Below are 15309 nucleotides of genomic sequence, written 5' to 3' on the forward strand. Positions count from 1 at the left end.
CGTGCGACCGCTGTGACGCTTTGCGCGGGCACGAGGTTATGGGCGGCGCTGTTAGTGTCATCAGTAAGTGCCGCCCATAACCTCGTGACCGCACTTTCCCCTATTCCTCCAGCGTTATGCGCAAGCGCTGGAGGAATGATGCCCGGACGTCCCCTCCTTCCCATCATGCTCAGCACGAGGTCACGAGGTTATGGGCGGCACTTACTGATGACACTAACAGCGCCGCCCATAACCTCGTGACCGCGCAAAGCGTCACAGCGGTCGCGCGTGCACACAGTGCACGGCACCGCTACAGTGGAACAGCGCATGCGCTGGACCACGGGCACCCAGGGGCGGTGTCCTGAACTTTCAAATTCAGCGTTCGGGGGCGGCGTCAATATGATGGAGGAACAGCAACGTACATCAGACAGCCCGCCCACATGGAAAATTAAGAAATTTACATACGAAAAGGTACCAGTTTATAAAGTGTTTATTTTGGGATAAAAGGTGACACAAAATCTATAGGAAGCTTCCTAGAATGCAGCCCAGGAGCTGCAGAGGGGGGAACTTTTAGCTTTATAGCTAAATTTCTGATGACAGGTTCCCTTTAAGGCTATGTGCGCACGTTGCGTAATTACATGCAGTTACGCTGCGCTTTGTAGCGAAGCGTAACTGCATGCGTCCTGCGTCCCCTGCATAATCTATGGAGATTGTGCAGGGGCCGTGTGCACGTGGCGTCTTAGAGCGCAGCGCTTCGGCTGCTGCCCGAATCGCTGCGTTCTAAGAAGTGACATGTCACTTCTTTCGTGCGCTTTGCCGGCAGCCCCTGCTCTGTCTATGGCAGGAGCTGCAGGCAGAGCGCATGGAATCGGCTTTTTTTTTTTTTTTCACTACGGACATTTTCTGCAGCGATTTGAAGCGCACGTGTGCTGTTCAAATCGCTGCAGAAATTTCTGCAGTAACTGTACGCAACGTGCGCACATAGCCTAACTCTCTTCTTGCACTGCTGCTTCTGCACTGTTTAGCTTTCCATATCTTCAATCTCCTGCACTATACTGAACAAGTTCCGCCCCCTCTCCTGATTGGCTGTTCTCCTCCTGGCAGCTCTCTCAGCTTTCTGACTGTAAGAAGACGCTGGCCGGCCAGTCCCCCTCTACAGCAGAGGCTGCGCTGTGTGCACTTTCTGCATCTCTGTGCTGCGTCCGCCTGGAGATATTCAAACAGTGCGGGCTCCCAGCTGCTTGGTGACCGTCCCGGGGAAGCCCGCCCGTGCTGCGATGAGGAAAGTGAAACTTTACACACACAGCGGGCAGCTGCTGCAGGCCCTATCAGGTCACGGGCCCCGTTGCAGCCGCGTGGCCTGCCTCTATGGACGGTACGCCACTGGTCCTAAGTAAGGATAGAGGGTATGAGCTCTTCGTCAACACCACTATCACTAAAGGATGACACAAGGGAACAATACAGGAGAAGCACAACGGCTATCCCTAGAGCACTGGTAGATAGCAATGACAACACTTATCTGAGCTGCAGCAACCACAGGAGTCTGGAGCAACAGAACAACATGACTTCTCCACAGCTCAGTCAGGTACAAACTATAAACCACACCCAAATATCCCCAGAGGGAGGTTTATAAAGAGAATCAGAGGCTGACAGCTAAGAGAAAAAACTGACAGATTCCCAGGGTCCTAGAACCCGCTTCTGCAGAAACAGGGAACTGTCAGATAACTACACGTGCTGCCGAACTCTGGGATTTTCTTACACTCGCTGCCACAGGATTGCCAGCTGGCCTTGACACATCCGTGACACATACATTGTGAACTTTCAGTGGTATTGTGCCGCCTGGACAGTGGATCGAACCGCTCGGATCCCTGGGGTGCTTGTTCGTGGCTCGAGGGTCTCCGGACCCGGGGGCTAGGGGCCACACTCAAATGTGAAAGGGGATATTTACAGGGGACTTATAGTTTGTGACACCACCCGTGGTGTACGGTAATTAAGGGATACTGCCGATGCCGTTGGGAGTTCCAGGGGTGATGGAGTGGGGCAAGAAGGTGTTGTTGCCTTCCATGGGTAGGGGGAAGGCCTCGGGACTCTGTGGTATGCCGTGGGATGCAGGGATCACTCGGGTACTCACTCAGTCAATAAGCGGTCGCTGACAACCGGGTAAACCAAGTCTCTGACTGCCGCTGCCGCTTGAAGGGAGCTCGTCCGGGTCCCATCCCCTGCAGTACTGCCTGGTGATCCGTGACCTGCCTCCTGGCACAAAGTGTAGATTCTTTGTAGTGGCCCAGCAGTTTGGAACTTGCCGGGCTTCCCTCCCCACTGTGTCTAAGTGAGGGAGCCTTCTCTCCGGGCTCACGCTGGGGATTTCAGTGGGCCGCTTGTGGAAAGCCCTATCCCCCTCATTGCGCTAGTGTCCCGATTCTGGAGCTGGTGGGAACAGTCCATAAAGGCCCTATTATCCGCAGGTTAATTGCCGGGTTGTATAAAGCTTCTCTCAGACCTAGGGTCCTTGTACCCCGCTGTGCCTTTGGTCCCGGACCGGTGACAGTGCCAGGCTGCTGACCGTCCTCTCTGACAGGTCCCAGGCACCTAGCCTCAATCCCCTGCAACCGGGGGTCCGACTCCTCTAGGCCCAGACCACCATCTGCAACCTAGTCAGCTTCCCCTGGGAGCCACTACTCCCAGCTTCCTCTGAGCTCCTCACAGCTCAAGGGCTACTACTGTTCCTTCGGGAGTTGCTGCTCCCAGCTCCTCACACACTGAGAGCTACTGCTGTTCTGCTCTAACACCTTCCACCCCCCTGCCTGACCCCTAGGTGGGCGGCCCTATTCCGCTTAAGCCGACCACTGGTGTGCCTGGCTGGGTGTAGTGCAGGGTATATCTAGGATTTGATTTGCTGGTGGAGGAAGCACTGCAAGATGGGGACCCAGAACCATGAGGGATTTGGAATACTGCACGGGAAAGGCAGTTTGTGCAGTACCCTGTGACGACCTGAAAAGTCCAGGGGCATCGCAGTATCACATGACGTTGGATGGTGTCAGAGCTCCACCTATCTTTTATTGATAAACCCTCTGGGCAACCACTTTAGGTTTTTATAATGGGGAGGTGTCTAAAATCTTATGCCTATGTCACAAAAGGCCACAATTAATGGGTGTTAAATGTTAATGCTCATCAGGTTAAATCGCTGCATTGAGGTGAGCTCTCCAATTACATGTACTGCCAAGCAATAAATATTTCTACACTAGAGATCATAATTAGACAACTATGTATGATCAATGTTATTTACATTGATCAACATTTGAAGGGTTTTTGTAAGGGGTAGACCATGCCACTAAAACATTGTTTTAGAAAAGATCCAAAGTTTATCAACATAAAACCTTTATTTTGCCAAAACATGATGATGATCATAATTAGAGAACCAAAAGGCCATTGCTTTGAATGACTTCAGCACACCTGCGGCCACAGGACATCACTAGTCTCTCACACTGCTCTGGTGTGATTTGGTCCACTCTTCTTCCAGTCTCTCCCACAGTTCTTTGAATGTTGTGGATTTATTGGCCATAACTTTGTCCCCAAGGATTATCTAGAGGTTTTTTATTGGGTTTAGCTCATGACTCTGGTCTGGCCATTTCATTGTTTCAATGTTTTCTCTTTCAAAGAACTGCTTTACCCGTTTTGCTGTGTGACAGAGGGCATTGTCCTGCATGAAAATTGCTGGCTGACTGAGTGATGAACGCAAATAAGGAACCATGTATTGTTGAAAAAGGTTCTGATACACACTTGCATTCACTCTACCCTGTAGTTGTATGAGAGGTCCAACTCCTGCTGCAGAAAACATTACCCAAACCATGACACTTCCTCCATCACCTTTCATTGACGTCTTAACACACTTTGGGTTCAGTCTTTCCCTAGTTTGCCAATGAACATAATGTTTCCCATCAGATCCAAATAAATTAAACTTGCTTTCATCACTAAAATGAACTGTGGACCACTTCTCCTCTGTCCACACAACATGCTCCTCACCAAAGGTGAGTCTAGCCTTTTGATTCTTTCTTCTAATGAGAGGTTTGGTCACTGAAGAGTGGGATTTCAGTCCAAATGCTCTTAAATGTCGTAACACATTATGATGAGACAGATCCTTACTCCATTAACTGCTGAACTGGCGAGCAATTCTAGCTGTAGTGTTAAACAATTACCCATGGAGATACTCCACATTTTCCTGTCCAAACTTCAATTTGTATTTCGAGGGTGACCAGCCTTCTTGGAGGACTTCAAAGAATTTGTGATGTTGTAAAGATGCAATATTCTTGAAATCACAGACTTGGAACAATCAACTTCTCTTGCTATGGCTGATAGGGTCACCCCTTTTCCCTTCATCTGGACAACCTGCTGCTGGAGAGTTTCAGACACTTTGGAACGGCACACCATTTTTGCAAATTCAGTGCAAACTGTAAAGTTAGGCTGCCAGTTACATAGGGTTTGTCAGATAATTAAGGAAATTATCACCAGGTGCCAGATTACGGTAAATACCAGTAACTTGCAGGTATCTGAAAGTGTTCTCTAATTTTGATCAGTGTTCTTTTACATTTAGCTCATTTACATAATAATAATAAGCATAAAATACTGCTAGATTACTCATGTTAGGATATAATGACATAGGACTACACAATGACCTTAACATTTAGGAAATTGTGTGTTCTCTAATTTTGATCTCCACTTTAGTAATATCCTTCACATGTGAATTAAAAAAGGTAAAGTTTGGACTAATTACAGTTCTTTTTATTTGTTCGAAAAAAAAATGAACTTGATGATTTCACTTTTGCTGATTGTGTATTTGTTTTTACAGACAATAATGTGAGTGATGTGCTTTCACACAAAATCCGAGTACTGTGTTGGGTTATGACAGCTCCAGCTCACTTAGAGTCTCGGACCATTCACGTAAAGAACACATGGACTCGTCACTGCAATAAGATTTTATTCATGAGCTCCAGTACAAATGAATCTTTCCCAACCATCGGACTAGACACTAAGGAAGGTAGAGATCAACTCTACTGGAAGACTATACATGCTTTCCAATATATACACAAACACCATTTTCATGAAGCTGACTGGTTCTTGAAGGCAGATGATGACACCTATGTGGTGGTAGACAATTTGAGATGGATGCTTTCCAACTACACACCAAACCAGCCAATATACTTTGGCAAGCGCTTTAAACCTTTTGTCAAGCAAGGATATATGAGCGGGGGAGCTGGCTATGTACTTAGCAAAGAATCTTTGCAACGCTTCATAGAAGGCTTCAGAACTGGGGTTTGTACTCATAGATCCTCAGTTGAAGATTTGGAACTGGGTGATTGTATGGAGAAAATTGGAGTAATAGCTGGTGATACAAGGGACAGTGAAAAAAGAGAGAGCTTCCATCCATTTACACCTGAGTTTCACATAACTGGACATTTTCCTGTGGGTTCTTCTTATAATCAATATTGTTTTTATCCCATCATAGAGGTAAGTTTGATTTACATATGATATCAGAATTTAAAATATGCCCAATTATGATCCATCCATATTGTGTGAACTATTAAATGTATACATTGTGAGAGTTTAGAATAATATTCAGGGTTACTAATTGTTAAATAGTGAAAAATTAAAAGAAGGAAAGCCATATTTTGTATATGGAAGGCACAACTGGGAAATGTGCATTAGATTTTTTTGCAACATTTATGACAGTTTTCTACTAAAAGTAAGGCTAAACAACTTGCAATTATAGAAACTGTATTGGTATAATACAGTTAGGTCCAGAAATATTTGGACAGTGACACAAGTTTTGCTATTTTAGCTGTTTACAAAAACATGTTCAGAAATACAATTATATATATATAATATGGGCTGAAAGTGCACACTCCCAGCTGCAATATGAGAGTTTTCACATCCAAATCGGAGAAAGGGTTTAGGAATCATAGCTCTGTAATGCATAGCCTCCTCTTTTTCAAGGGACCAAAAGTAATTGGACAAGGGACTCTAAGGGCTGCAATTAACTCTGAAGGCATCTCCCTCGTTAACCTGTAATCAATGAAGTAGTTAAAAGGTCTGGGGTTGATTACAGGTGTGTGGTTTTGCATTTGGAAGCTGTTGCTGTGACCAGACAACATGCGGTCTAAGGAACTCTCAATTGAGGTGAAGCAGAACATCCTGAGGCTGAAAAAAAAGAAAAAATCCATCAGAGAGATAGCAGACATGCTTGGAGTAGCAAAATCAACAGTCGGGTACATTCTGAGAAAAAAGGAATTGACTGGTGAGCTTGGGAACTCAAAAAGGCCTGGGCGTCCACGGATGACTACAGTGGTGGATGATCGCCGCATACTTTCTTTGGTGAAGAAGAACCCGTTCACAACATCAACTGAAGTCCAGAACACTCTCAGTGAAGTAGGTGTATCTGTCTCTAAGTCAACAGTAAAGAGAAGACTCCATAAAAGTAAATACAAAGGGTTCACATCTAGATGCAAACCATTCATCAATTCCAAAAATAGACAGGCCAGAGTTAAATTTGCTGAAAAACACCTCATGAAGCCAGCTCAGTTCTGGAAAAGTATTCTATGGACAGATGAGACAAAGATCAACCTGTACCAGAATGATGGGAAGAAAAAAGTTTGGAGAAGAAAGGGAACGGCACATGATCCAAGGCACACCACATCCTCTGTAAAACATGGTGGAGGCAACGTGATGGCATGGGCATGCATGGCTTTCAATGGCACTTGTGTTTATTGATGACATAACAGCAGACAAGAGTAGCCGGATGAATTCTGAAGTGTACAGGGATATACTTTCAGCCCAGATTCAGCCAAATGCCGCAAAGTTGATCGGACGGCGCTTCATAGTACAGATGGACAATGACCCCAAGCATACAGCCAAAGCTACCCAGGAGTTCTTGAGTGCAAAAAAGTGGAACATTCTGCAATGGCCAAGTCAATCACCAGATCTTAACCCAATTGAGCATGCATTTCACTTGCTCAAATCCAGACTTAAGACGGAAAGACCCACAAACAAGCAAGACCTGAAGGCTGCGGCTGTAAAGGCCTGGCAAAGCATTAAGAAGGAGGAAACCCAGCGTTTGGTGATGTCCATGGGTTCCAGACTTAAGGCAGTGATTGCCTCCAAAGGATTCGCAACAAAATATTGAAAATAAAAATATGTTGTTTGGGTTTGGTTTATTTGTCCAATTACTTTTGACCTCCTAAAATGTGGAGTGTTTGTAAAGAAATGTGTACAATTCCTACAATTTCTATCAGATATTTTTGTTCAAACCTTCAAATTAAACGTTACAATCTGCACTTGAATTCTGTTGTAGAGGTTTCATTTCAAATCCAATGTGGTGGCATGCAGAGCCCAACTCGCGAAAATTGTGTCACTGTCCAAATATTTCTGGACCTAACTGTATATACAGAGGGTGAAATAAGTATTGAATACGTCACCAATTTTCTAAGTAAATTTATTTCTAAAGGTGCTATTGACATGAATTTCTCACCAGATGTCAATAACAACCCATCCAATCCACACAGGCAGAGAGATCAAACCATAGATGTCCATAAATTTAGTTATCTGTAATAATGATAAATTATTCACAGAAAAAGTATTGAAAACATTTACTAAAATTTATTTAATATGCCAAACAAAAGTCTTTGTTGGTGATAACAACTTTAAGATGCCTCCTGTATGCAGAAACGTTTTGCATGCATTGCTCAGGTGTGATTTTAACTCATTCCTCCACACAAACACTCTTCAAATCCTGAAGGCTTTGTGGGCTTCTTCTATGAATTCAGAGATTTAGTTTCTGCCATAAATTTTCTATTGGATTCAGGTCATATAATTGGCTGAGTCATTCTAGCAGCTTTATTTTCTTTCTCTGAAACCAATTAAGAGTTTTCTTGGCTGTGTGTTTGGAATCATTGTCTTGCTGATATGTCCACCGTCATTTCATCTTCATCATCCTGGTAGATGGTAGCAGATTTTTATCAAGACTGTCAGTACATTTGTTAATTCATCCTTCCTTTAATTACATGAAGTTTGCGGTACGCTGAAATACAGCTCCCACCATGATGTTCCCAGCTCTGAGCTTCACTGTTGGTATGATGTTTTTGGGGTGATATGCATGTGCCTTTTGGCCTCCAAACATGGTGTGTATTATGGCATCCAATGAGTTCAAATTTGGTTTCATCTGATCGACTATATTCTCCTAGTATTTCACAGGTTTGTCTAAATGATGTTGAGCAAACTTTTAACACACTTACTTTTTGTTCAGCATTAGAGTCTTACTTAGTGAGTGTGCATACAGGCCAATGAGGTTGAGTGCTTTACTTATTGTTTTCTTTAAAACAGAGGTGGTTTTTGGCTCTATGACAACTTTTCTGATACTTCTTTTCACTACTTTGTCTCAGATCTTGCAGGAAGCACCTGGTCATGGCCAGCTTATGGTGAAATTATGTTATTTCCACTTCCGGACTATGGTCCCAACAATTCTCACTGGAACTTTAACTTTAACAGTAGTATAAAATTCTTCTCTAACCAATGGTATCAGTAAATTTTGCAATAATAAGATTACAAAGGTCTTGAGACAGCTCACTGGTTTTACCCATCATGAGATGTTTCTTGTGTGGTACTTTGGTAATGAGATATGTTTTTATAGCATTTCAGTTCAACTAGCTCATATTATTTTTCACTAAGTGGCAGGATTGCTGTCTAATTACTGATAAATTACAGCTGGCGTCATCAAGTTACAGGGCGTTTAGCACCTCTCTTTGTGTGTTCAATACTTTTTCCTGTGCCATTTGCCATTGTTACACATAACTAAATTCCTTTATTTATGTGTAACATAACCATGTTTTTTCCATCTCTTATATAAGTAAGTCCTTGGTTACCCCTCTCCACACACAGCAGTTTTTAATTACAATGAGATGACACATAGTTAGGGTCACAGAGCTAGGGACCCCAATATAGAGATATACCTTGGTGAGGTTTTGGGGCTCGGTTACATTGATCAATGAGATTGCTAAATGTTTCTTTGTTCAAAATATTCTTGGCAGGTATGCATATCATTATTCATGTTTTCACTTTCCAGTTAGCAAATTGCATTTTTCAGCATGCTTATAGCATTATACTATTATCAAATTAGTAGATGTGCAGCCTTCATCTTTATTGATTATGCATTTTTTGACTTGCACTCTGTATATATACTGTATACACATTGGTGCTCACTTCAGTTATCCTTTTTAGTATAACTAAATTCTTAGACATCTATGGTTTGATTTCTTTGCTTGTGTGGATCGGATGGTTTGTTACCGACATCTGGTGACAAACCCATGTCAATAGCATCTTTAGAAATATATTTACTTCAAATTGATGATGTGTTCCATACTTATTTCAACTCTTATATAAATAGATAGCAATGCAATAACCATTTTTTTAATCTAAAATAGTTATTATTGTGTAAAAAGAGCAAAATAAGCTACATAAATGTGGTATCGCTGTAATCGTACTGACCCGAACAATAAAATTCTTATCACTTTTATGAGACGATGAACAAGATAAAAAAAAAAACAATTCCTGAATTACTGTTTTTTCAGGACTGTTCATCACAAAAAGCAAAATACAAAGTGATAAAATATAGTATCTGGCCCAAAATTGTAGAAAAAAAAAATAAGCCCTCATATGACTCTTTCGGCAGGAAATAAAAACTATAGCCTTCAAAATTCAGTGATGCAAAAAAACTTTATTTTGAAAAAAAACCCCTATAGTTTAGTGTAATAGTAGTGAAGCTTTAAAAAATACTATATAAATCTGGCACTGTTGTAATCGTACTGAGCTGAGAAATAAAGCCGCCTAATAAATTATACTACAAGGTGAACGTCGTAAAAAATGCCAATTCTTCAACTGCTGTTGATTTGTTCATTCTGCCTTCCAAAGATTGCATTATGGCATGGCTCATATTTATCCTGCATTCTGCGCTGAGCGCTTACACCGGGAAATAAGTGTGAATCTCTAAAAAACGTGATTCAGACAAAATTCCCAAAGGAAAATTCTTTTTAATGAGGCAGATCGAGTAACTTTAAACTCCCTTCTGGCCTGTGGTGCAGCGGTGTCCAACTTCTTCCATGTCTTTTTAGAAATGCACAAAAGTGCAGTCATTGACACTTTTGTTCACCTTTGAAAAGACAGACACTATTGAACAGAGGCCAAACGGAGTCCGGAGTAAAGGCCACGTTACACGCAGTGATATCACTAGCGATATCGCTAGTTAGTGTACCCGCCCCCGTCATTTGTGCGTCACGGGCAAATTGCTGCCTGTGGCGCACAATATTGTTCGGCGCTGTTACACGGACTTACCTGCCTAGCGATGTCGCTGTGGCCAGCGAACCGCCTCCTTTCTAAGGGGGCGTTTTATGCGGCGTCACAGCGGCATCACTAAGCGGCCACCCAATAGAAGCGAAGGGGAGGAGATGAGCGGCCGTAACATCCTGCCCACCTCCTACCTTCCTCATTGCCGGCGGCCGCAGGTAAGCTGTAGTTTGTCGTTCCCGTGGTGTCTCACGTAGCGATGTTTGCTGCCTCGGGAACGACGAACAACCTGCAACCTCAACAATCAATGATTTTTTGAACATGAACGACGTGTCAACGATGGACAATTTGGTGAGTATTTTCCATCGTTAACAGTTGCTTGTTGGTGTCACACTCAACGATGTCGCTAACGATGCCGGATGTGTGTCACGGAATCCGTGACCCCGGCGATATATCGTTAGATACGTCGTTGCGTGTGACGGGGTCTTAACTCTTCTGTTTCATTAGTAAATGGATCCGTTGGGAGTTTCATCTAAATCACGTATTTTGGAGCTGTAGATGGAAAAACTGATTTAAGTGCTCAGATGTGCTCAGCATAGAGAACAGAATAAATGTGAACTGATCCAAAATGTTTTGTACCCCAAATTGCCACCAAATAGTAGCATCCGCTATTTATTCAAGAGAATTTTGAGCTCTAAAATTCAAATGACGCTCCTTCCCTTCTGAGCCCTGCCGTGCTCCCAATCAGTAGTTTTTCCACCAAACATGGGGTATTGGTGTTCTCAGGAGAAATTATGTGGTGCATTTTTTTTGTTATCCTTGTAAAAATTGGGGCTAAATTACATTTTTGTGGGAAAAATATTTTCCTTTTTTCATTCCACGTTGATTTAGTTCCTGTGAAGCACCTGAAGGGTTAATACACTTCTTGGATGTGGTTTTGAGCAGCTTGAGGGGTTCAGTTTTTAGAATAGCATCACTTTGAGGTATTTTCTATCACCTAGGCCTCTCAAAGTCACTTGAAATGTGATGTGGTCCCTGCAAAATTGGTTTTGTAAATTTTGTTTGAAAGATGAGAAATTGCTGATAAACTTTGAACTTTTCTAACTTCCTAAAAAAAAAAAAGTTTCAAAAATTGTGCTGATGCAAAGTAGTCGTGTGAGAAATGTTATTATTGACTATTTTGTGTGACATAATTCTTTCGTTTAAGGGCATAAAAATTCAAAATTTGAAAATTGCAACATTTAAAAATTTTTTCGCTACATTTCCAATATTTTCACAAATAAATGCAAAAAATATCATCCTAAATGTACCACTATTATGAAGTACAATATGTCACAAAAAACAATCTCGGAATCAGTGGGGTCCGTTGAAGCGTTCCAGAGTTATAAGCGGTCAAAGTGACACCAGTCAGAATTGTAAAAAATGGCTCGGTCATTAAGGTGAAAACAAGCTGGGGGGTGAACAGATTAAGTATGCGGAAATTTACTTTTTCGCAAATCAAGTTTTTGGTAAACTCTGCGCAAACAAGCAAATTCTAATTTTGCCTGATCTGCTTATCTCTAATAACTCCCTCTCAAAGGTGTCTCCTTCTTGGGTACTTCCATTCTTCAAGGGCTTATTGGGATAGTTAGAGACCTGTTTGTGACTCTCCATGAGTCAGATGAAAAGGCATTGTTGCTCATTGATATGAATAGGACCTATTTAAACCTACAGTTTGCCTGCAGGGGAAATATGTGGCCACACACTGGTTCTCCTAACAATATCAGATTAGCGATGGGTGTTTCTGGAGACCTAATGAAATATCTGAAACCTGGAAACTTAAAGACAAGAGTATAAAAACTGTTTAACCTGTTCTGGTTCCTGTCCTGTCTGGTTCCTATAATATAGAAAGCAACAAATGATTACAGTACTTCTTGAGTCTATCTAGTAATTTTTACTGACTGATTTAGCTTTATATGAGGGCTATTTAAAGCTTATTCCCCAAATGACAAGTCATCCCCTATCTTTAGGATAGGGTATAATCTGCTAATCGCTTGGGTCCAACCTCTGGGACTCTCAAGATTCCCAAAATTGGGACTTTGGAACCCTTTGAATAGGTCTTTGCAGCACAGTCTTTAATGTTGCCGAGATGTTCACTCTCAACCTTCCATCCATTCACTGCCTGTGGGACTGAGAAAGCACTTGCCTATTTCCGACAATCCTGTTGACAGTGAACATGAGCACCACCTGTCTATTCAACAAGGGGCTTCAGCATGGCAGCATGGGTGCTGTGAGGCACCGGGTCACCTGCCCTGCTGGTGCTTTGTCGCTGCAGCAGTGGTTGGTGCACAGTGCCGCACCACAAAGTCTTAGGATAGGGACCCACTCTAGAGGTTCGCCGTGACGTGGCAGTGGGCTTAATACAGTCTGATCAGAATGGTAACTAAGAACCTCACGTTCTATTTAAATTTTTGCCTAGCGGCTTTTAGATCTATGTATTTTTGGGATGTGCGATCCATGTCTTTTTCTCCATTTGTTATATAATCTGCTAATCGCTTGGGTCCAACCTCTGGGACTCTCAAGATTCCCAACATTGGGACTTTGGAACCCTTTGAATAGGTCTTTGCAGCACAGTCTTTAATGTTGCCGAGATGTTCACTCTCAACCTTCCATCCATTCACTGCCTGTGGGACTGAGAAAGCACTTGCCTATTTCCGGCAATCCTGTTGACAGTGAACATGAGCACCACCTGTCTATTCAACAAGGGGCTTCAGGTCCCCAATCTCAGGATGGCTGGAGATCGGAGTAGTCAGACCCTACCCCCTGCCCCATCAGCAAGTTATAGCCTATTCCATGGTTTGTGAATAACGTGTATGACCCAGTAGTGAATATTATATACTGTACAATAGGTAAGTCATAATGGATCAAAACAAATATTTCATAAACAAGGTTAGGAATTATACTTCTAGTGTTGGGAAGTATTTGTGATGCATGTTAAAGAAAGGGCATATAAGGGGCTCAACTTGATTCCCGGACCATGATAAAGTTTGTATAGTAAACAGGGCTGGGACAAGGGTTGGCACATAAGGCACCTCCTTAGGGCACTACCTCCTGCCTATCCGAAAGGGGGGACACATTTCTGGGGGTAAAAAAAAAATAAAAAAATCCGGCCTGACATTGCTTTATTATTACTATCACCTGTCCCCTTCCTCTGGCCACAGGAATTCAGCTCAGTGATGGCCGTGGGCACACAGGGGAGCAGTGATAGTCATTGACACCACTCTCTGCTTGAGCCCTGATGCTGACGTGCCCTCCCCATACTCAGCACTGCCCGGGAGAGGAACAGGAGGAGCACAGGGGCTGTAATCAGCCCCCTGCACTGGGAACTCCAGTGCACGCAGGGGACGTCGGACAGAGCGATGCAGTGACTTCATCATGCCATCCAGCGCCCACTGCTGTACAGGATGGAAGAGGAGATGGAGCTGTGCTGGACGAGGAGCCGGGAGTAGATGAGTATAAACTTCTTTTATTTTCTATTATTTTACATTTAATGCAATGGAGTCTGTTAGACCTAGCGCCTGTGGGGACAAATGGGGCTATATATGGGGATATAACTGGCTGCTATGATGATATTACAAGAGGGGGCTGGATATGAGATTATAAGGGGCTGCCAAGAGCACATAACGTATGTCCCCATAGTCAGACCCTTCTTCTAATGTCTCCCTAGAAGCCTCTTATGTCACATAAGGTGCTTCTATGGGCACATTACAAGGAGGGGCTGGTTATAGGGACATAAGAGGCTGTCTATGGGGACATTACAACAGGGGCTGCTATGGTTACATAAGGGGCTGGTTAGGGGACAATACAAGAGGGTCTGTGGGGATTAAATAAGTGTGAAACCCTTCCTATATTGGGTGCTGTTGGGGACCTTATGTTGAGGACTGTAGTGACCATACTCTATATGGGGCTATGCGGGACATTATACTGTATATTGGGGCTGTGGTGGATATCCTGCTGTGCGGGGTGCTGTGAGGGACATTATACTCAGTATATAAGGGACTGTGGGGCTTTGATTAGTGATGAGCGAGCATGCTTGTAACTACTCGGTACTCGCACGAGTATCGCTGTACTCGGGCTGCTCGGCGGGGACCGAGTAATCTCGCGATACTCGTGCTGTACTCGTGGTCTTCATTTCTGCATGTTGGCGCTCTTTTGAGAGCCAGCCCTCATGCAGGGATTGGCTGGCAGACCACTGCAATGCCACAGCCCTGTTAGTTGTGGAATTGCAGTGATTGGCCGGCCTGCACAGCGTGACCGAGCCTTTATACCGGCCGGCGCGCTGTGCTCTGCTCACAGCTATCCAGACAGTCAGTGCAGGGAGAGTGTCGCTGATTCAGGGAAAGCTTTGCGGCCCTTTATATCTTTTTCAGTTGCAGGGCTGCAAACAGTGTGACCAAAAGTCCTTCTCAGGACTATTCTAGTTGTATACAGGCAGGCAGGGTATAGCCAGGTCGGAGTACAGTAGCAGAGTCCTTCTCAGGACTATTGTTGCTATATACAGGCAGGGTATAGCCAGGTCGGAATACAGGCTAGTGACCAGAAGAGTCCTTGTCAGGACTATTGTAGCAGTATACAGGCAGGCAGGCAGGCAGGCAGGGTATATAGCCATTCCTAGTGGTGACCGTATACCAGCCTTCATCATATCTGGGGCTGGTGTACACAGTCTAAAACAGTCCAGATAGTGTCAGACTTCTCAGTAATTGTCGCTCCTAAAAACCAGTTAGGTTCTTATTGTGTCCGTGCTTGCATTTAAAAACAGCACGTGTGTGTCTGTCGGTGGCAGCGTACAGGTGCGCGTTTTGCACAAACTATTATATAACGCACAAGTCTAGTGTATAATACACGTCAGTCAGCAGTGTCTGATAGTGTCAGACTTCTCAGTAATTGTCGCTCCTAAAAACCAGTTAGGTTCTTATTGCGTCCGTGCTTGCATTTAAAAACAGCACGTGTGTGTCTGTCGGT

At 43.5% G+C, this 15309-nt stretch overlaps 1 protein-coding gene across 1 annotated transcript in view; it reads left to right on the forward strand.

Moving 5' to 3' along the window:
• LOC142289951 (glycoprotein-N-acetylgalactosamine 3-beta-galactosyltransferase 1-A-like) overlaps nt 1-15309 on the forward strand; it is a 52225-nt gene that overhangs the window by 23641 nt on the left and 13275 nt on the right. Inside the window, exon 2 of the mRNA XM_075333895.1 lies at nt 4826-5484. Within this exon, the coding sequence (XP_075190010.1) occupies nt 4826-5484 (659 nt within the window). The remainder of the gene's footprint in view (nt 1-4825; nt 5485-15309) is intronic.

This window comes from Anomaloglossus baeobatrachus, chromosome 2 (assembly GCF_048569485.1).
Source record: "Anomaloglossus baeobatrachus isolate aAnoBae1 chromosome 2, aAnoBae1.hap1, whole genome shotgun sequence".
NCBI classification, from domain to species: Eukaryota; Metazoa; Chordata; class Amphibia; order Anura; family Aromobatidae; genus Anomaloglossus; species Anomaloglossus baeobatrachus.